Source organism: Oncorhynchus mykiss, chromosome 12, assembly GCF_057628025.1.
Source record: "Oncorhynchus mykiss isolate SJ-2025 chromosome 12, ASM5762802v1, whole genome shotgun sequence".
In the NCBI taxonomy this organism is placed as follows: domain Eukaryota; kingdom Metazoa; phylum Chordata; class Actinopteri; order Salmoniformes; family Salmonidae; genus Oncorhynchus; species Oncorhynchus mykiss.
The window spans coordinates 81442488-81464427 of NC_143033.1; the positions used below are offsets into that span (position 1 = coordinate 81442488).

Consider the following 21940-nt stretch of genomic DNA (forward strand, 5'->3'; position numbering starts at 1 on the left):
GACTATTACCAATCAGAGCCTACGTTGTTCGTTCCCTCGAAACAAAGCACCCACCCCCGTGCAAAAGAAGCCAATGAGCAAGCGGGACACGCGGGATGTGTGATGCAGTATTCAATTTCGGGTTAGTTCTACGTGAACTCCTTGGGACCATAACCTTAACCAAACATGGAAACATCTGAGCTTTATGTTATCTCTCTTTAATGTCTTACATCTGTTGCAACAGAAAATAAAGTAAGCAGATAAATAACAGTAGTAGGCCTACACAAATAGTATAAAAAATAAATAATGCATAATTCACAGATCACCATGTAATGAAAACCCAACATCACCCATACTGTTTGTACACACATCAAAATCTAAAGTTTCATAATATAAAACATTCCACAATTTAGTGTAATATATAAATATGATTTAAGGAATAAAATGGAATAAGCAGTCAACTCAGAGGAATCAGGATGGTTGTTCAACCAAAATATTTGGAATATACAGTCAAAGTGTGGACACACCTACTCATTGAAGGGTTTTTCTTTATTTTACTATTTTCTACATTGTAGAATAATATTGAAGACATCAAAACTATGAAATAACACATATGGAGTCATGTAGTAACCAAAAAAGTGTTTCAAATATAAAAATAGATTTTAGATTCTTCAAAGTAGCCACCCTTTGCCTTGATGACAGCTTGCACACTCTTGGCATTCTCTCAACCAGCTTCCCGAGGTAGCCACCTGGAATGCTTTTCCAACAGTCTTGAAGGAGTTCCCACATATGCTGAGCACTTGCTGGCTGCTTTTCCTTCACTCTGCGGTCTTACTCATCCCAAACCATCTCAATTGGATTGAGGTTGTGTGATTGTGGAGGCCAAGTCATCTGATGCATTACTCCATCACTCTCCTTCTTGGTCAATTAGCCCTTACACAGCCTGGAGGTGTGTTTTTGGTCATTGTCCTGTTGAAAAACAAATGATGGTCCCACTAAGTGCAAACCAGATGGGATGGTGTATCGCTGCAGAATGCTGTGGTAGCCATGCTGGTAAGTGAATTGAATTCTTGAATTCAAAATAAATCACAGACAGTGTCACCAGCAAAGCACCCCCACACCATCACACCTCCTCCTCCATGGTGGGAACCACACATGCGGGGATCATCCGTTCACCTACTCTGCGTCTCACTAAGACACGGCAGTTGGAACCAAAAATCTCAAATTTGGACTCATCAGACCAAAGGACAGATTTCCACTGGTCTAATGTCCATTGCTCATGTTTCTTGGTCCAAGCAAGTCTCTTCTTCTTATTGGTGTCCTTTAGTAGTAGTTTCTTTGCATCAATTCGACAATGGCCTGATTCACACAGTCTCCTCTGAACAGTTGATGTTGAGATGTGTCTGTTACTTGAACTCTGTGAAGCATTTATTTCGGCTGGAATCTGAGGTGCAGTTAATTGCGATTTCTGAGGATGGTAACTCTAATTAACTTATCCTCTGCAGCAGAGGCAACTCTGGGTCTTCCTTTCCTGTGGCAGTCCTCTTGAGAGCCAGTTTCATTATAGCTCTTGGGTTTTGCAACTGCACTTGAAGAAACTTTCAAAGTTCTTGAAATGTTCCACATTGACTGACCTTCATGTCTTAAAGTAATGATGGACTGTCATTTGCTTATTTGACTTGTTCTTGCCATAATATGGACTTGGTCTTTGACCAAATCGGGATATCTTCTATACCAACCCTACCCTGTCACAACATAACTGATTGGCTCAAACGCATTAAGAAGCAAAGAAATTCCTCAAATTAACTTTTAACAAGGCACACCTGTTAATTGAAATGCATACCGGTGACTACCTCATGAAGCTGGTTGAGAGAATGCCAAGAGTGTGCAAAGCTGTCATCAAGGCAAAGGGTGGCTACGTTGAAGAATCTCAAATTTAGAATATATTTAGATTTGTTTAAAACATTTTGGTTATTACATGATTCCATGTGTTATTTCATAGTTTTGATGTCTCCACTATTATTCTACAATTTAGAAAATAGTAAAAATAAAGAAAAAATGAGTAGGTGTGTCCAAACTTTTGACTGGTACTGTATATACAAACTGAGTGTACACAACTTTAAGAACACCTGCTCTTTCATTGACACACTTATTGGTGTCACTTGTTAAACCCACTTTAATCAGTGTAGATGAAGGGGAGGAGGATTTTTAAGCATTGTGACAAGGATTGTGTATGTGTGCCATTCAGAGGGTGAATGGGCAAGACAAAATATTTAAGTGCCTTTGAACAGGGTATGGTAGTAGGTGCCAGACACACCAGTTTGTGTCAATAACTGCAACACTGCTGGGTTTTTCACACTAAACAGTTTCCTGCGTGTTTCAAGAATGGTCCACCACCCAAAATATATCTAGCCAGCTTGACACAACTGCGGGAAGCATTGGAGTTAACATGGGCCAGCATCCCTGTGGAACGCTTTCGACACCTTGTAGAGTCCATGACCCGAAAAATTGAGGTTGCCCTGGGGGCAAAAGAGGGAGGGGGGGTGGGGGGGTGCAACTCAATATTAGGAAGGTGTTCTTAATGTTTTGTAGACTCTGTATATACTGTATATATTCATGGACATTATAATGAGAGGTAGAGAATGTCTTGGGACATCAAAACTGTCATAGGCTTAGTTTTGGGATCCTTGGGTAAACAATCAGAAGTCGAGGTTTATTGCAGAGGACACTGAGGCTCCAGCTTGTGTAAGGTAATCAGGGAACGCTGGGTCTGTGTCTGGGGATGCAGAGTCCTGTCCTCCAAGCATTAGCCCAGCTTCATGGGCATGCTGCCACAGCTGACGATTCCTAACAACCCCATGCTTCCTCAGGTATCCCTGACGACAAAACAGGGGTGGCTTTCGATTGGTAAGGGAAAAGCGGAAACATGACTCTGTGGGGAAAAGAAACAAGTTCAGTTTTACACATGGTAAAACAGTAATCAAGTAATAAAATGTCTCAACTGAGTGGGCAGAACCGTAATAAAACAGTAATAACACAGATCCTGTATGAAAGTATGTCACAAGTGAACAAACAAATCGTGTGTGATATAAATAGATGAGTAGGAGGTACTGTTTATGGAAATATAAAGGACACATCCTAAGGGCATATCTACCCTAGTATAATAAGTTGTTGTAATGAGGGATCAGGTAAGGACATGCTCTACCTGCATAGAAGGCCCTGAGGTCAGTGTGGAGACAGTGTTCCAGGAAGCGCCGCAGTGGCTGGCTGTGGGAGATGGGCCCATCCCACTCAGTCAAGAAGTCCTCGATCATGTGATGCACTGCCTTGGGCCGTGGCAGTGGCCAGCCAACAGGACGGTGTCTCATGTCCCTCTCTGTTTAGGATGGCAGACAAATGAAAGAATAACATGTATTTGTTTTTACATACATGCGTAGGTTTGAGTGCTGACGTCATACCATAAAGATGCCTTGTACTATACACAGATATACTCTTCATTTGAATGTCATTACTTAACTTAGTCTTCAACACAACCATAAGGTAAAACTGTTTTGTACTCTTCATAAAGATTCTAACATTCTCAGACTCACCAGTGGGAAGTTTGTCGTAGTAATATAGAACAGGGTGGAGGAAGTTGGACCTCCAAGCACGGGTCCACTCTGACTCTGCCCTGCCAGGGCCCAGTGAGTCTGTGCGGTTGAGCCCGTACTGTAAAACCAGAACCAGCAGCCCATGCTTGGAGAGCTGGTGGCCAGACAGAGAAGAGAACTGGGGCAGGGCCTGGAGGGGAAACTCCTCCAGGTACTCACAGTGAGAGCTGACAGGAAAGGAGAAGATTATTCAAAATTAAAATGGTTCACAAATGGATGAATTTAGGATGCGTTTACACAGGCATCCCAATTCTGACCTTTTTGTACACTAATTGGTATTTTTACCAATCACATTAGATCTTTTCACATCAGATCATTTTCAGGGCTGCTCAGATTGGTCAAAATACAGATATAAAAATATCAGAATTTGTCTGCCTGTGTAAACACAGCCTTAGTGAACATAAATTGGGATATCTATAGGCAATCAATCAATGTGAGATTCATTGGTAGAGAAAGGTACATTGCCATGAGGGACAATAATCATGACGAAAAATGTGCACAGTGGTTCAGCACTACTTACCCTCTTAGTAAAATGATGTCTCCAAGTACCCCAAACATTTGGTATGGTCCGGAGGCCTCATTGACCCTCCTCAACAGCCAGGACTGCAGCTGACTGATTGACAGTTTGATTGATGGCCAGGAGTTGCTATGGTAACGCAGCTCAAGGACTCTATGTACAGCACGCACTAGGGTGGAACACATAACAAAGTTACAACAATAAATAGTCAAAAAACACACATTTTGTCTATAAAAACATTACTTTATTGACAAATTTGTCATTTCAAAGTTTTTCCCCCCTTTACAGGCAGTTACTAACTAAGTCAAATTTACTCTGTCTACGTTGTAATACCAGCAGTTTGAATGGTTACCTGTGTATCGGAAGCCATGGACGAACCCCCCTGCAGAAGAGCGATAGTCTCTTGAGTGGGCAGCCGTCCCCAGAACAAAAAGGTCTGGGGTTCCCCGCCCCTCGTACCAGGCTGTCACCCCTGGCAACCGCCCCCTGGCACCCTCACTGCTTGGTGGGCGGGCCGAGCTGGAGAGATTAACGGTATCATTAGGACAGGCTGACATTATCTGACTGAAATAGCATGGCTTTTCCAATGAAAATGATAAAACAGAAGATCCACCACTTCCATAGAAAACAATAACTTTAACAGAACTCTTTTTGCATTATGTAAAGACATGCCACTGTAAAGTATTCATTTACATACCCATCAAAGATGCTGAAGTTGAACCGGAACCCCAGGCAGCGGATCACACGATCATATGGCTGGCGGAGAGAGAAGTTGTCATTGTGGTACACAGGCAGGTTTGTCGCTGTGACCTTTGAACTGTTCTTCCCATCCGAACTGTCCAGAAGCTCAGATAGAGTAAGGAACAGCTTGCCACGCTTTTCCTTCCCACTGGATCTGCACTTCTTCTTTCTGCCTGAGCGCTTCTTTTCATCCTCTCCATTTCTGACGATAGCAATGTCCTCAAGGCCTCCCTCCACCAGCCCATCAAGGGACTTTAGCTGGTACGTGTCTAGGAGCTCATTGTTCACAGCTCTGTGGAAGAGAGAAAATAGGTCACTTTGATATGAACAGATTATGCTAAGGGAATAGCAACATACTCTGATCTAAAACACTAATGCAGGAGTGCTAAATCAGTGAAACAAAAGAAAGAACAATTGGTAGGAGAGGACAATATGGGAGTCAAAACCTGATGATGCCTCTCAGTACCTGAGGTCTCCGACGTAGTGTGTCTGCCAGGCTAGGCGGACCGGGCTCGGGCTGTAGAGATGGATCCGGCTGGCCCGACCCAGGATGCTCTGAGCTGTTTCAAATGCTGAGTTCCCCTTACCCAGGATCAGCACGGCCTGGTCCTTATACTCCTCTGGGTCCACAGGGATGGACTCATAGCCCTCCACCAGGTCTGAGCCCTCAAACTGGACCTTCTGAGGATCCCACAGTCCTGTGGACACCAGAAGGACTCTGTGGGTCAGAGAGAAAGAGAGTGAATCATCTCTTTAATGGTATGCAATAGTGGAGAATGTTTCCGTATTTCCATCCTTTTACATTAGATATGTGTATAGTACCTGCATGTATAGTCCAGTCCACGCTGGTCAGTCAGTATGTATCCCCTGCCTCTAGGTGATTCAGACTCCGAGGCCCTGATCTTCCCGATGTCCACCCCATACTGGACCTTCAGCCCCAGCTCCTTCACATACATGGAGAGGTAGCGGGGGAATGAGTCTGCGTCTGGGTAGAGCTCCCGGCTGACTCGCTGAAGCAGCAGGTCGGGCCTGTCACTCAGGAGGGAGTTCCAATCGTGACGAAGGTTGAACTCGCGGTTCCGCCTTCCTGTGTAGATCTTGTTGATGCTGATGAGTTTCCTGTGTCGAGGGTATCTTTAAAGGGAGAAAAAAAACATCCATGAGACACAACATATGTTCATGTACATGGTGTAGATCAGGACATATTGCTATGAGCAGGGCAATAGAGAAAGTTGCATCATTGTTGCACTGTTACAAAATACTTTGCTGAGTTGGAAAATTGATTCAGCAAGTGCAATACCCGATATAGTCGACACCCATTACTACAGAGGCACTCACATATTGAAAAAGCTCCCTGGCCCCGAGTTCCTCTCCAAGATGATGTAATCTCTCTGACTCTTGGAGAGAAAGTGACCCATCTGAAGGCCAGCAGGCCCGGCACCAAGCACACAGTAGTCATGGTGACGGGTGCTGTTGTGACTGTGGTAGTCATCAGAAAAACATTGGACCAGGGCGACCAGGAGGGCTAGGAGAAGAAGGATAGGGGAATCCATTACCTATGAACGAGTAAAAGGCAATGAAGGCATTTATTAGTGGGAGAGTGAGTTTAGTGAAGGTCATTGCAATACCCTGGTGACAATAATCAACGGCAAATGTAAGTTTTGAAAGCTGCAATCTGAAAATATCCACTGAGAGCAGCAACCATATTTTTGGCAAAGTCATGCAACTCTTTTCCATGGCTTTACCAACATAAGAAGGTCAATTGAAAGGAAATATCAGATAGCATTGTTCAAGTGAGTGGTAGAACAGAGAAAGTACGACCATAGCGGGCCTTCATGGGGTGTATCCCCGTGCTTGCCTTGAAACTCTGGCCCGACATCATAACTCGACATGAGGGGATGCAGCTGTACTGGTTGAGAAGCGCTCCACGAGCACAAAATACACAGCATATCTATTAAAGTAGGATGTTTTACCTTTCACTGCAGTGGTTCCCTCTCATCTAATCCCATATAATTTTGCATTTGGTCTGTAAATAAAACTCTCCAACAACCTATAGTCGGGATTTCATAACGGAGCAACATCCCTTGATACGACACTCCAGCATACCACAGTATTCTGACCAATAAACGCTGCTCTATTCTGGCCAATAAGAGCTTGTGTGTAAAATAGAGGGCGTGATCAAATTTAAAGTGATGGACAAGAAATGTTCCATACTTTTGATACAAAAGTATCAAGTAGCAAAAGTAACACATTTGACCTTCTTTATTACAATGTTATACACTTTGTAATGTTGCAATTTTTGCGATTTTGCGATAATTGTAGTAGTTTAATATTTTGTTAGTGAAAGACATACTAATCATCATCAAATGTTAATTAAGTGAAACATAGCATGCATATTATTATAATATCATAAACACAATTAACTATTCATAACATTCTCATGCTTAGAAAAAATTAGTTTAGTAACTAAAAAGTTATTCAGTCGTGAAGAGGGCACAACAAAGCCTATTCCCCCTCAGGAAACTAAAAAGATTTGGCATGGGTCCTCAGATCCTCAAAAGGTTCTACAGCTGCAACACTGGTTGCATCACTGCCTGGTATGGTAACTGCTCGGCCTACAACCGCAAGGCATTACAGAGGGTAGTGCGTACGGCCCTGTACATCACTGGGGCTAAGCTGTCTGCCATCCAGGACCTTTACACCAGGCGGTGTCAGAGGAAGGCCCTAAAAATTGTCAAAGACCCCAAGCCACCCGAAGTCTAGGACAAAAAGGCTTCGCAACAGTTTTTACCCCCAAGCCATAAGACTTTTGAACAGGTAATCACATGGCTACCCAGACTATTTGCATTGTGTGCCCACCCCAACTACTCTTTTACATTGCTGCTACTCTCTGTTCATCATATACAGTGCCTTGCGAAAGTATTCGGCCCCCTTGAACTTTGCGACCTTTTGCCACATTTCAGGCTTCAAACATAAAGATATAAAACTGTATTTTTTTGTGAAGAATCAACAACAAGTGGGACATAATCATGAAGTGGGACGACATTTATTGGATATTTCAAACTTTTTTAACAAATCAAAAACTGAAAAATTGGGCGTGCAAAATTATTCAGCCCCTTTTACTTTCAGTGCAGCAAACTCTCTCCAGAAGTTCAGTGAGGATCTCTGAATGATCCAATGTTGACCTAAATGACTAATGATGATAAATACAATCCACCTGTGTGTAATCAAGTCTCCGTATAAATGCACCTGCACTGTGATAGTCTCAGAGGTCCGTTAAAAGCGCAGAGAGCATCATGAAGAACAAGGAACACACCAGGCAGGTCCGAGATACTGTTGTGAAGAAGTTTAAAGCCGGATTTGGATACAAAAAGATTTCCCAAGCTTTAAACATCCCAAGGAGCACTGTGCAAGCGATAATATTGAAATGGAAGGAGTATCAGACCACTGCAAATCTACCAAGACCTGGCCGTCCCTCTAAACTTTCAGCTCATACAAGGAGAAGACTGATCAGAGATGCAGCCAAGAGGCCCATGATCACTCTGGATGAACTGCAGAGATCTACAGCTGAGGTGGGAGACTCTGTCCATAGGACAACAATCAGTCGTATATTGCACAAATCTGGCCTTTATGGAAGAGTGGCAAGAAGAAAGCCATTTCTTAAAGATATCCATAAAAAGTGTTGTTTAAAGTTTGCCACAAGCCACCTGGGAGACACACCAAACATGTGGAAGAAGGTGCTCTGGTCAGATGAAACAAAAATGGAACTTTTTGGCAACAATGCAAAACGTTATGTTTGGCGTAAAAGCAACACAGCTGAACACACCATCCCCACTGTCAAACATGGTGGTGGCAGCATCATGGTTTGGGCCTGCTTTTCTTCAGCAGGGACAGGGAAGATGGTTAAAATTGATGGGAAGATGGATGGAGCCAAATACAGGACCATTCTGGCAGAAAACCTGATGGAGTCTGTAAAAGACCTGAGACTGGGACGGAGATTTGTCTTCCAACAAGACAATGATCCAAAACATAAAGCAAAATCTACAATGGAATGGTTCAAAAATAAACATATCCAGGTGTTAGAATGGCCAAGTCAAAGTCCAGACCTGAATCCAATCGAGAATCTGTGGAAAGAACTGAAAACTGCTGTTCACAAATGCTCTCCATCCAACCTCACTGAGCTCGAGCTGTTTTGCAAGGAGGAATGGGAAAAAATGTCAGTCTCTCGATGTGCAAAACTGATAGAGACATACCCCAAGCGACTTACAGCTGTAATCGCAGCAAAAGGTGGCGCTACAAAGTATTAACTTAAGGGGGCTGAATAATTTTGCACGCCCAATTTTTCAGTTTTTGATTTGTTAAAAAAGTTTGAAATATCCAATAAATGTCGTTCCATTTCATGATTGTGTCCCACTTGTTGTTGATTCTTCACAAAAAATACAGTTTTATATCTTTATGTTTGAAGCCTGAAATGTGACAAAAGGTCGCAAAGTTCAAGGGGGCCGAATACTTTCGCAAGGCACTGTATAAGCATAGTCACTTTAACTATACATTCATGTACATACTATCTCAATTAGCCCGACCAACCAGTGCCCCAGCACATTGGCGAACCGGGCTATCTGCATTGTGTCCCGCCAACCCCTCTTTTACGCTACTGCTACTCTCTGTTCATCATATTTGCATAGTAACTTTAACCATATCCGCATGTACATACTACCTCAATCAGCCCGACTAACTGGTGCCTGTATATAGCCTCGCTACTGTATATAGCCTCGCTACTGTTATTTTTCACTGTCTTTTTACTGTTATTTTTTATTTTTTACTAACCTATTGTTCACCTAATACCTTAATTTGAATTTTTTAGAAATTGCACTGTTGGTTAGAGCCTGTTAGTAAGCATTTCACTGTAAGGTCTACTACACCTATTGTATTCGGTGCACGTGACAAATAAACTTTGATTTGATTTGATGAATCTTCAGAAAACTAGAAGGTACATACACTGAGAGCACAAAACATTAGAAACATAACATTCCAGGTGAAAGCTATGATCGCTTATTGATATTACCTGTTAAATCCACTTCAGTCCATGTAGATGAAGGGGAGGAGACAGGTTAAAGAAGGATTTTCAAGCCTTGAGACAATTGAGACATTAATTGTTTCTGTATGCCATTCAGAGGGTGAATGGGCAAGATAAAAGTTTTAAGTGCCTTTGAACAGGTTATGGTAGTAAGTGCCAGGCGCACTGGTTTGAGTGTGTCAAGAACTGCAACGCTGCTGGGTTTTTCACACTCAACAGTTTCCTGTGTGTATCAAGAAGGGTCCTCCACCCAAAGGACATCCAGCCAACTTGACACAAATGTGGAAAGCATTGTAATCAACATGGGCCAGAATCCCTGTGGAACGCTTTCAACACCTTTGTAGAATTGAGGCTGTTCTGAGGGCGAAAGGGGGTGCAACTCAATATTAGGAAGGTGTTCCTAATATTTTGAACACTCAGTGTTTATGCCTTTGTTCTCACCTGTAGTCAACATACTCTCCCTCAATAGCAGAAGGAACACATTCACTTCCTGTAGTTCATGTGACTGTGTTTAATGATTTCTACTATCCCATCTGCTCACTCATGCTCTCCCCTCACTGGTAAATCTGCCCTGTCATGTTAAGCTTCAGGATAAGGGAAATGAGTCAACACTCACTTCCCATTTGATTTAGCTGACAAGCATTGGGAGAGAGGGTGAGGGAGTCAAATATAAAGACAGGGACACAGCTCAAAGAGGACACAGCAACGCCAAACTCGTTTGAGAAGGAGGCAGCTTTTGTTTACCAGCTGTATAACAAGACATCAACAAGGAAATACCCCACAGGTAAATGATCAACTCTTTCACTGACTTGTTTTTTAATAAACTGTAACAGTTGGTCAGATTTGGGTAATAATGTTATTACCACCATGTAAAAAATTCTGGATTACAGACATGGAGACAGTCAACTCGGCACGGAAAGTTGATATGCAGAATCCTGGCAGGTACAGTCATTTTGTAATGAATGGTCGATATGTTTACTAGATTATTGCATTTCAGACCAGGTCAGGGCTAATATATGGTAAAGTAAAGGTATTGAACATACAGAACACAATTACTAACTGCAAACTGTGCTCACATTGACTGTACTCAGGTAAATCAGGATGTCCTCCATCTCTCCTCAGGGATTTGTCAGAACAGATAAAAGCAGCGACTAAAGAGATCCATGTCAGGGCAGAAAACACCCAACTGATGCTGAGCTATCAGAAGGGACAGATAACTCTTCCGCAGTACAAGGTGAGAAAAGCCCATCTGAGAGTATATTAAAAACCACTTGCCAAAATAATTTACAGTGGTTTTCATATTATGAACGGCCTAGAATGCCTTTTAACTTTCTACATAGTCATGGAAAATGAGCACTCACTGTGTACTAAGTATTAATCTGTAACCCCTCTTTTCCATGGCAGCTTCTTCTGTGTTCCCTCTATGAGATCTACAAAGCACTGGAAGAGGAGATGGACAGAAATGCTTCCCACCCAGGTGTCACACCAATATACTTCCCCCAGGAACTGGCCCGACTGGAGACACTAGAGAAAGATCTGGAACACTTCTTTGGACAGGAGTGGCAAAAGAGAGTCATCATTCCTGCTGCAACACACAGATATACACAGAGACTTCGCAAGGTACAGGCTATAGACATACCAACATGCAGGGTAGGCACACTATCTTAATTGTGTACCTGCTTAGTAATAACAATTTATTTGTTTCCCTCTTCAGATTGCTGAAGGCAATCCTAAATTGCTGGTGGCCTCGCCTATACCCGTTACCTAGGTGACCTGTCAGGAGGGCAAGTTTTGGGGAAGATTACCCAGAAGTCAATTGGGTTAAGCAGCGGAGAGGGACTGTCGTTTTTCTCCTTCCCCGGAGTGTCAAGCCCTAACCGCTTCAAGCAGCTGTACAGGAGCAGAATGAACAGCATCGAGCTGACCAAGGAGGAGAGGGAGGAGGTGCTGGAGGAGGCTGTAATGGCCTTCGACCTCAACATCCAGGTGAGTGAAAGAGAAGAGGGTGGAAGCAAACTGGGTAAGAATATAGGTTAAGGGAACTAATACAGTAATGAAAAGTCACTATGAAAAGTTCTACAGCTGTACCATTGAGAGCATCTTGACTGGCTGCATCACTGCTTGGTATGGCAACTGCACTGCCCTTGATCGCATGGCGCTACAGAAGTTGGTGCGGACAGCCCAGTACGTCACTGAGGCCGAGTTCCCTGCCATTCAGGACCTCTATATCAGGCGGTGACAAAGGAGGGCCTGGAAAATCGTTGAAGACTCCAGCCTCCCAAGTCATTTACAGTTCTCTCTGCTTCTGCACTGCAAGCGGTACCGGTGCATCAAGTCTGCCATCAACAGGCTCCTGAACAGGTTCTATCCCCAAGCTATAAGACTGCTAAATAGCTAACTAAATAGCTACAGAGTTGACCCTTGTATTTTATTTTTGCACTGTCTGTATGCACACTCCAAGACACAAACACTCACTCCATAATTTGCTCACACACAAATATGCACATACATTTATACTGACTCTACACAGACACACTCACATACTATCATCATACACACTGCTGCTACTGTTTTATCATATATCCCTATGCATATCTACCGATATCACTCTTAAAATGAAAATTGACATGTATTAATTGCAATATCTTTGTATATAGTATGTATCATTAAAGATTATGCACACCATTTCAACATAAGAAATGTCTAAATAAAGAAGTTTGCTATTTATTTTCAAAACAAAATACCTTACACAATGATTTTACGTTAACAATCTTTAGGGCATTCTCACATCAATTTTCTTACCCCAAACAATTCAACAACAATACAGTTCATCCAAATTGCCTCCATAACATAATTTGTTTAGTCTAAAAAGAATAGACACCAAAATACTTATGAGAGCAATAGAACAGTAAATAACTTGGCAAAGCAACACATGAAAAGGTAGACGTCAGTGGCTCTGTAGTGGCTCTGTGGTCTAAGATGAAGACGTATCGACGTGACTTCATGAAGACGTCCACTGGCTTGTGAGGAAGAGTGAATTGAGGAGACGCCTGTCCCTTCTACTATTTACAAAGCCCAACGTGACTTAATCTTAGTGCGTATACATCTTTTTGTGAGACTACTTGACTCTGTAGAGCACCTTCCTCTGCATGCGGTGCTGCAGCTCTCCCCTCCTCATCATCAGGTGAAGGACCTTGTAGATGGCCTGCTCTGGATACTTCTGTATATGGGAGAGGGTAGAGAGAGATTCTGGTCAGTGGACAGGTAAACAGGCTACAGGGCAACACGTAGGCCAACTGAAGACAGCACTGAATCATATAGACAAAGGGCCAAACATTCCAATGCCCAAAGTACTTTTATGTATTTGACCAAGTGGTTCCGTCTCTGTTCCAACACAGTATACGTTCAAAGTAGACTAGTGTAACTGACCTGCTTGGTGAAATCCTGGACGATGCTGTGCTCGGACACCTGGGAGCCAATGGCAAAGCGTCTCTTCAGCTGCTTCTCAACACGGGAAATCATCTCCTGGTCCTCCTGAGTGGTGAAGCCCTCCACACCCGAGAGGCTGCCGGACAGCGCAGCGTCCAGTGTGGACACCTGGAAGAGCCGCAGGGCCTCGTCCACCTCCTCCTCTCCAGCCACGGCCTGCAGCTTCATCTTGGCCAGGGACTCAGAGATGCGCACCACCGCCTCCAGCTGCCTGCAGGGGACCACGAGAACCAAGAATTATGACACCGAAGATGGACAGTATCCTGACTGGTAATGATGTTGGCAGGTGAAGTATCATATAGGTACCGGACAGTGATGGGGATGGAGGCTCTCCTGTCGCTCTCCCTCTCATGTTCCCTCGCTCCACTCCTCATCACCACATATCTGTTCTTCAGCTTTTCAGCTGCCGCCGCAGAGAGACGTGGGCCGCATTTCCTGTCAGGGCACATTTGACCGTTACAAACCAAATCCCTCAATGTGTACATACTAGCGTATAGTATTGTTTCTCTGCGAGTAGAGTTCATGAACTCAATCTAAACAGAATCTAACATACACAGAAGAAATCTGCAGAAATAAAGGATTTTTCAAGACTCACGTTCTGGCATAGGCAATGTACTTCTTCAGTGTGGCCAGTGTGATCTCTCCCTCCACACCCTCAGTCTGAGTATGAGCACTGAGATGGACGTTCATCACGTGGCGGGCCAGAGTCTGAGAGAGAAAAGAAGGTCAATAGTGTTAACACCGCACTAGCCTGGGCAGTGTTCAGTATCCCTGTGCATAAACCCCCCCCCCCCCCCCCCCACACACAGAGAGAACAGACTAAAGTGTGTTCCCTCACCATGTCTCTCTGATGGTCGTGGATGTCCTTGATGATAAAGATCATGTCAAAACGGGACAAGATGGTAGGCATGAAGTCGATGTTGTCCTCTCCTTTGGTGTCGTCCCAACGGCCAAACACAGAGTTAGCAGCGGCCAGCACCGAGCAGCGGGAGTTCAGGGTGGTGGTGATGCCAGCCTTGGCAATGGAGATGGTCTGTTGCTCCATGGCTTCATGGATGGCTACTCGGTCATCCTCTCTCATCTGAAAAGAAAGAGACACAGTTAAACGTCTGCAAACAAACCAGTCAAGTATTCAGCAATTGATGTACTCTCTTGTCCATGTTTCCTTACCTTGTCAAACTCATCGATGCACACCACCCCACCGTCAGCCAGCACCATGGCTCCTCCCTCCATGATGAAGCCACGGGTGACGGGGTCCCTCAGGACAGAGGCCGTCAGACCAGCAGCACTGCTGCCTTTACCTGAGGTATACACCTGACAGAGGAAGAAAGAGAGAGAGAGAGAGAGAGAGAGAGAGGGAAGATACGGGTTAGCGCTTTCGATAGGGGTCACTAGCATGCTGATAAATTAAATTGTCAGCAAATGAAACTTCTGGAATCCGTCCTTGTAATTCTGGTCTAAATCTATGTTGAGGGAGTGTCATGATTGTGCTGAAATAAATAAATAAATAAAACATTTATTCAATTAATCTTGGAATATACACACACACATATATTAAATAATATATTCATTCATCAAGCCCATCCTTACCCCAATGGGAGAGCACCTCTCCACAAACTTGAGCAGCTGAGACTTAGCAGTACCGGGGTCTCCCAGCATTAGCAAGTTGATGTCTCCTCTACGGGTCAGCCCGTCAGGCAGCCTGAGACAGGAAAGGTCATTACACATACACACTGGAGAGAAATGTACGCACATCAAAAATCTATTACAATTCTACATGCCATTTCCAATGTTTATGACTTACCTCTTCCTGGAGCCGCCGAACAGCAGGCAGGCGATGGCCCTTTTCAGGTCATCACTGCCGTAGATGGAAGGAGCGAGGGAACGGGCGAGGGAGCCGTAGACGTCGGGGGAGGAGGCCAACGCTCTCAGCTCCTCTTCTTCCTGTGGGGAGACTGACCCCGTGGCCCCGCGACCTGAGATAAAAAGATAGCATTATATCTATAACACTATCCCACATAGGACATAATGTTGGATAAGTAATCTAACCTCTAGTAGCCTTATTGTGCCTACCTGCTCCCTCTGTGTCCTGCTGAATGCCCACCACACGGAGGTAGGAGGAGCGGATGCCCACGCCTGCACTTTTATCTCTGCCCTTGCCCTTAGCTTGGGCCACCTTCTTGATTGAGTAGATCCCCATGATGGTCACTCTGTTCCCAGGGACCACACGGTCACACAGGTACCTGAGGGGAGGCAGAACATGAGCTGTAATGTGGTATGTACTCGTCGGTCTCACTTTGCACTGTGTGTATATATCGGCATGTGTTAATTGTATTTAATTGAGAATATTGAGGCACACAGACAATGCTGTGTGTGTGTGTTACCTGTCACAGTAGAGCTGCAGGTGGCGGGGCATCTCTCCGTGTGGCACAGCATCTGGAGACTCCTGCAAACGGAGGGTCTGGAAGTCCACACAGACACAACGGTCTGGAATTATGAAGTAGGGGTCTATAGGACACCTCACCCTGCCTGCCTGCTCACTGAGAGAGAGATGTTTAAGAATGAAATCACACACAATGATAAAGCAGATGATTTAACACACAATGACTTTATGCATTTTGTCCATGCACTGGAGTGTGCACACAAACACTCAACAACTCAGAGGGTTGCACTCACGTGTTGCACTTTCGGGGAAGAGCGTAGCCCTGCAGGCCTGGGGGCAGGGAGATGTTACTGATGACAGAGCGACAGCCACGACACTGCAAACACACTCTGGTGGCCTTGGCCCTCACAGCCGTGGCAGAGATGACGATCCCAGGGACCTTCACCAGCCTGGACACCTGCTCCGACTACCAGAGAGAAAGAGATGGAGAGTTCAGAGTCATGGCATGTTACATGGATGGAGAATTGAGGGAATCTTTCACGCCACCTTCTACATGAACCAACTGAAAGCTGAAAGGCCCAGCATTGTATCCTCAGAGAGTCTCTTACCTTGAGGTTGCGGATGGAGGCAGGATGGGCGTCACTCTTCAGCATGACCTGGATTTCCTGCACTGTCTCCTCTCCCAGGGGCCTGGGACGGGTCACCTCGTCAGCCACCTCCTGGGCAGCCTCCTCCAGCTGCCAATCATAATGTCAGGGCTCAGTTTAAAGGGATAATTGTCAGATATAATTATTTGCCAAATAGAATATAAGATCAGTATGATACGATCAGCAACAGAAAATATAGGAATCCATCTAATCCATTAATTATTCAGCCTGCAATTTCTGCAATTAAAACTCCTCAAATTATTTGTCTGTTATTAGTCTATTCAATCTTCTCACCAGCGGCAGGTTCTCAGAGGGCAGCTTGTACAGGCAGTCTGACAAGTCCTCGTCAAAGCTGGCCAGGTCTTCCATCTCCACCTCCACCCAGTACTCCCCCAGGGTGTAGTGTCTCTTAAGGTCATCTCTACACAGCAGAACACATGTCAACAATCCAATATGAACAATAAGATAAATATCTTAAAACAGAATGCGAATATAATCATAAGGCAAATAAAAACGAACTCAATCACAGGCCCTTGAAGAGTCAAACTTTATTCCTTCAAGACCATTGTGGTGATCAGTGGTAGTTAGTTAGCTAACGTTACAGTAACTGGCTAACTGTTAGCTAACTAACTGGCTAGCTAACTTAACGTTGGGTATCTGTGGAACATCACACCAACCGGCGGTAGCCATCGAAAATGACTTCGTGGCACTTAATACAATCTCGATCTTACCTGTATTTATAGGTGAAACCGGTGCGATCGGTCCCAACTCTGAACTGCCGAAGAAATTCACGGAATCGTTTCTTGATCTGGCTCCGTTTCACTCCACCTTCATCCCCTAGTCCATCTCCACCGCCGAAGCTGTCACTGTAATAAACTCCCGGGTCGTCGAAACCAGACATAATGCACCGATTATATCTACAAAGTGCTAAAAATTAAGTATGCGTGCGCAAAGTGCAATAATCCTAAAAGCAAAACAGTTTTTGGCGATTGACGCCAATGATCTTCTGTGGACAACGAATTCCAAGCAAACTCTTTCGCGGCAAAAAATATCGTCACTTACCCGCGAGGTCGAGCAGTGACGCTTTGCCATTGGGAGATATGATCGACTAGTGATAATGATTGGCTGAATACATTGCAGGAGGCGTATCCTGATTGTAGAAGGGTGGGACTTGCAAGAGTTTGTGGCGGGAAAAGAACGGGGATAAAAAATAAAATAAAAACATACGACCAAGCCAGGGACATTACATTGTGGTGGCTCTACAACAAACTGAAACAACAACCCTGTTCGTTGCGTTTACAAAGTTACTGTTGATGCAAGCACACGTTTATTGTTCGAAATAAAAACAATACTTTAAAATATCTTCTAGCTTACCCAGTATTACAACCATATCTAGCTAGCTCCATTGGAAAATACCAACGTTTGTTAACAAAAGTATTTTATTCATTCAATTGCAACACAAAACACAAAAAAACACAAATAGTATTGACCACAATTGAGCTTCATCTGTAATACATTACCCTGTGTGTAATAAATTACCATTGTCGCACTGTCATTCATAGGCCTCCTGTGTAACCTGTAACAGCAGTCCAAACTCTGCAAGCTCCTTGTCTTTTTAACTTGCTTATTGGCAGCAAAATGATCCACGAGTTCTTCTATTTAAGGCAGAACTCCATGCTTCCTGCCTGTCTGTATGAAAGCATCCACAGCGTGGTCAATGTCCTGGTCAGTGTGGGCCGCTGAGATCTGAACCCGGATTCTGGCTTTGCCCTTTGGTACCACTGGGTAGGAGAACCCAATCACATACACTCCTGTGGGAGACAGAATAATGGGTACTTGTAGTAGATAGACATAACACTGAATACTACAGTTCTTCAAGAAAGGGCAGATTGGAGGCCTGATTCAAATTAATATTTTTTTCCAGCCCTTGTATTCAAGCAGTGTAGTTTGCAGCTAATAACCTATTAGGTCTCTGATTGTTGAATACAAAATATCATGAATATCTCTGTCTCCCTCTACAGGTTGATGTGTCCACTCATTTGTAATCCCACAGAAATCTTTTTGATCAAGGTTTTCAAAAATAGTTCAGTTCTATAAAATGAGTGGACAAAAAAATCTTTAGAGTATTTCAAACCAATATAGAGACTGTTGTAATTCTTGATAATGCTTGAAATGTGCTTGTGCTCCATTCATATTCAGCCTGAACAGTTGCCTCACCTAGTTTCAGCATGTAAATCAGCCATCAGAGAGGCTAGTCTGGCATCCCCAAGCATCACAGGACAGATGGGGTGGTCAGAGCCTGAAATGGTGAACCCAGCCTCGGTCATTTTGTTTCTGAACCTACGAGAGGGGGAGTGAATAAAGACATTACAGAAATAGCCATCGTTACTTATACAGTATCAATGCCTTCAACTGTCATGGTTGCCAACTGGGTTCTCTGGGAAACAGGTAGTGCTCTTGAAACTGTAAACGTGTGGAAGGACACCAGTGGAGGCTGCTAAGCAGAGGACAGCTCATAATAATGTCTGGAACGGAGCAGTAGTCTAACCTACTGCTCACTAATACCGCTCCAGCCATTACCACAAGCCCATCCTCCCCAATTAAGGTGCCACCAACCTCCTATGAAGGACACATTACAGATAAGAGATGAAACAAGCAAAAGTGTTTCATGCAGAATAAACACAAATCTTGTCACTTTTTCAGCACAAGGGATTCGTCAATCTCAAGGTCATTGTTTCTGTCCAAAAATGATGCAGAAAAATTCATCCATGCTTTTGTCACTTCTAGGTTAAACTACTGCAATGCTCTACTTTCCTGCTACCCAGATAAAGCACTAAATAAACTTCAGTTAGTGCTAAATACGGCTGCTAGAATCCTGACTAGAACCAATTTTTTTAATCATATTACTCCAGTGCTAGCCTCTCTAGACTGGCTTCCTGTTAAGGCAAGGGCTGATTTCAAGGTTTTACTGCTAACCTTCAAAGCATTACACAGGCTTGCTCCTACCTATCTTTCCGATTTGGTCCTGCCATACATACCTACACGTACGATATGGTCACAAGACGCAGGCCTCCTTACTGTCCCTAGAATTTCTAAGCAAATAGCTGGAGGCAGGGCTTTTTCCTATAGCGCTCCATTTTTATGGAATGGTCTGCCTACCCATGTGAGAGACACAGTCGGTCTCAACCTTTTGATCTTTATTGAAGACTCATCTCTTCAGTGGGTTCTATGATTGAGTGTAGTCTGACCCAGGAGTGTGAAGGTGAACAGAAAGGCACTGGAGCAACAAACCGCCCTTGCTGTCTCTGCCTGGCCGGTTCCCCTCTCTCCACTGGGATTCTCTGCCTCTAACCCTATTACAGGGGCTGAGTCACTGGCTTACTGGTGCTCTTCCATGCCGTCCCTAGGAGTGGTGTGTCATTTGAGTGGGTTGAGTCACTGACGTGATCTGCCTGTCCGGGTTGCCTGTTTGGCCCTATCCGGGGGTATCATCAGATGGGGCCAGTGTCTCCCGACCCCTCCAATCTCAACCTCCAGTATTTATGCAGCAGAAATGTGTATGTCGGGGGGCATGGGTCAGTCTGTTATATCTGGAGTATTTCTCCTGTCTTATCCGGTGTCCTATGTGAATTTAAGTATGCTCTCTCTAATTCTCTCTCAGAGGACCTAAGCCCTAGGACCATGCCTCAGGACTACCTGGCATGATGACTCCTTGCTGTCCCGAGTCCACCTTGCTGTGCTGCTGCTCCAGTTTCAACTGTTCTGCCTGCAGCTTTGGAACACTGACCTGTTCACCGGACGTACTACCTGTCCCAGACCTGCTGTTTTCAACTCTCTAGAGACAGCAGGAGCGGTAGAGATGCTCTGAATGATCAGCTATGAAAAGCCAACTGACATTTACTCCCGAGGTGCTGACCTGCACCCTCGACAACCACTGTGATTATTATTATTTGACCCTGCTCTTGGCCATGTTCTGTTGTAATCTCCACCCGGCCCAGCCAGAAGAGGACTGGCCACCCCTCATAGCCTGGCTCTAGGTTTCTTCCTTTTTCTTGGCACTTCTAGGGAGTTTTTCCTAGCCACCGTGCTTCTACACCTGCATTGCTTGCTGTTTGGGGTTTTAGGCTGGGTTTCTGTACAGCACTTTGTGACATCAGTTGATGTAAGAAGGGCTTTATAAATAAATTTGATTGATTCAATTGCTCTTTTTAAAAATTTTTTTTTTTTTACCCCTTTTTCTCCCCAATTTCGTGGTATCCAATTGTTGTAGTAGCTACTATCTTGTCTCATCGCTACAACTCCCGTACGGGCTCGGGAGAGACGAAGGTTGAAAGTCATGCGTCCTCCGATACACAACCGAACCAGCCGCACTGCTTCTTAACACAGCGCGCATCCAACCCGGAAGCCAGCCGCACCAATGTGTCGGAGGCTACACTGGTGCACCTGGCAACCTTGGTTAGCACGCACTGCGCCCGGCCCGCCACAGGAGTCGCTGGTGCGCGATGAGAGAAGTACATCCCTACAGACCAAGCCCTCCCTAACCCGGACAGCCTAACCCGGACGTGCATCGCCCCACGGACCTCCCGGTCGCGGCCGGTTACGACAGAGCCTGGGCGCTGCAGTACAGCGCCCTTAACCACTGGGCCTCAATTGCTCTATTCAAACATGTCATATTCACTATTCATGATTTTGCTCATACGTGTTTTTCACAAAGACCAACACAAAAAGGCTCGTTTTAGTCCGTGCTCCTATGTTAAACCGTTCCATAAGCTTAGATGGTTTCTACCACATTCACCAAAACAGAGGCCCTGGTCCCCTCCCCGATTCCCACCTCATGGTATGGTCCCCGACACTCTGAGCAATCTCATTGGAAGCGAGGAGCAGCTCGACAGCCCGGGTAGCGCAGCCCACGACAGGAGGGGGTAGGGAGTTGGAAGAGGTACGGACGAGAGCGCTGCCTCAGCAGGTCAATCAGAGGTTTAGGACCCACTGTGTACCCCACCTGAGAGAAAACAGAAAACCCATATCCACCTTATACAGTGCATTTGGAAAGTATTCAGGCCCCTTGACTTTTTCCACATTTTGTTACATTACAGACCCCCCCCCCCAACAACAACAAAAATATATGATGAAATATCACATTTACATAAGTATTCAGACCCTTTACTCAGTACTCTGTTGAAGCATATTTGGCAGCGATAACAGCATTGATTCTTCTTGGGTATGACGCTACAATCTAAGCTTGGCACACCTGTATTTGGGGAGTTTCTCCCATTCTTCTCTGCAGATACTCTCAAGCTCTGTCAGGTTGGAAGGGGAGCATCGCTGCACAGCTATTTTCAGGTCTCTCCATGGCCAATTGTCCGGTAAGTGGGGTTCGCACATTTAATTTGCAAGTAACAGAAAGTCGCCTACTTCAAATAAAACATTTACATTTCCAATTAAACCCGTAGAAAA

General features: G+C 44.5%; 2 protein-coding genes and 1 pseudogene across 3 annotated transcripts; 1 reads left to right on the top strand and 2 right to left on the bottom strand.

The window, feature by feature from the left end:
- Positions 1-181: 181 nt before the first annotated feature.
- foxred2 (FAD-dependent oxidoreductase domain containing 2) lies at positions 182-7018 on the bottom strand. The gene is made up of 10 exons (XM_021625349.3): positions 6861-7018; positions 6226-6443; positions 5710-6021; positions 5354-5605; positions 4844-5179; positions 4499-4665; positions 4150-4315; positions 3570-3796; positions 3185-3355; positions 182-2911 (listed from the first exon to the last, which is right to left on the bottom strand). The coding sequence occupies exons 2-10, from the start codon at positions 6438-6440 to the stop codon at positions 2679-2681; spliced, it is 2079 nt and encodes a 692-aa protein (XP_021481024.3). The 5' UTR covers positions 6441-6443; positions 6861-7018; the 3' UTR covers positions 182-2678.
- A 3607-nt stretch (positions 7019-10625) lies between these two features.
- Positions 10626-12676, top strand: LOC110538500 (heme oxygenase-like; annotated as a pseudogene). Its single transcript, XR_016485335.1, has 5 exons — positions 10626-10748; positions 10855-10906; positions 11087-11198; positions 11369-11584; positions 11679-12676. The product of XR_016485335.1 is annotated as a heme oxygenase-like (transcript).
- Positions 12669-18457, bottom strand: mcm5 (minichromosome maintenance complex component 5). The gene is made up of 14 exons (XM_021625350.3): positions 17215-18457; positions 16778-16904; positions 16445-16573; positions 16130-16302; positions 15838-15993; positions 15527-15696; positions 15258-15429; positions 15044-15155; positions 14624-14767; positions 14292-14534; positions 14049-14161; positions 13760-13888; positions 13394-13664; positions 12669-13184 (listed from the first exon to the last, which is right to left on the bottom strand). Exons 1-14 carry the CDS (start codon positions 17382-17384, stop codon positions 13083-13085), a joined length of 2211 nt encoding a protein of 736 aa, XP_021481025.2. The 5' UTR covers positions 17385-18457; the 3' UTR covers positions 12669-13082.
- Positions 18458-21940: the final 3483 nt, after the last annotated feature.

Excerpts from the sequence above, each read along its gene's own strand:
- foxred2 (XM_021625349.3), bottom strand. The coding sequence starts at position 6,440 with ATGGATTCCCCTATCCTTCTTCTCCTAGCCCTCCTGGTCGCCCTGGTC. Across the intron at positions 5,606-5,709 it reads GGACTGGACTATACATGCAG|AGTCCTTCTGGTGTCCACAG; the intron begins GTACTATACACA and ends TCTGACCCACAG. Across the intron at positions 3,797-4,149 it reads GACATCATTTTACTAAGAGG|CTCTCACTGTGAGTACCTGG; the intron begins GTAAGTAGTGCT and ends CTTTCCTGTCAG.
- mcm5 (XM_021625350.3), bottom strand. The coding sequence starts at position 17,384 with ATGTCTGGTTTCGACGACCCGGGAGTTTATTACAGTGACAGCTTCGGC. Across the intron at positions 15,430-15,526 it reads GCAGGACACAGAGGGAGCAG|GTCGCGGGGCCACGGGGTCA; the intron begins GTAGGCACAATA and ends TTTTTATCTCAG. Across the intron at positions 13,889-14,048 it reads TACATTGCCTATGCCAGAAC|GAAATGCGGCCCACGTCTCT; the intron begins GTGAGTCTTGAA and ends GTGCCCTGACAG.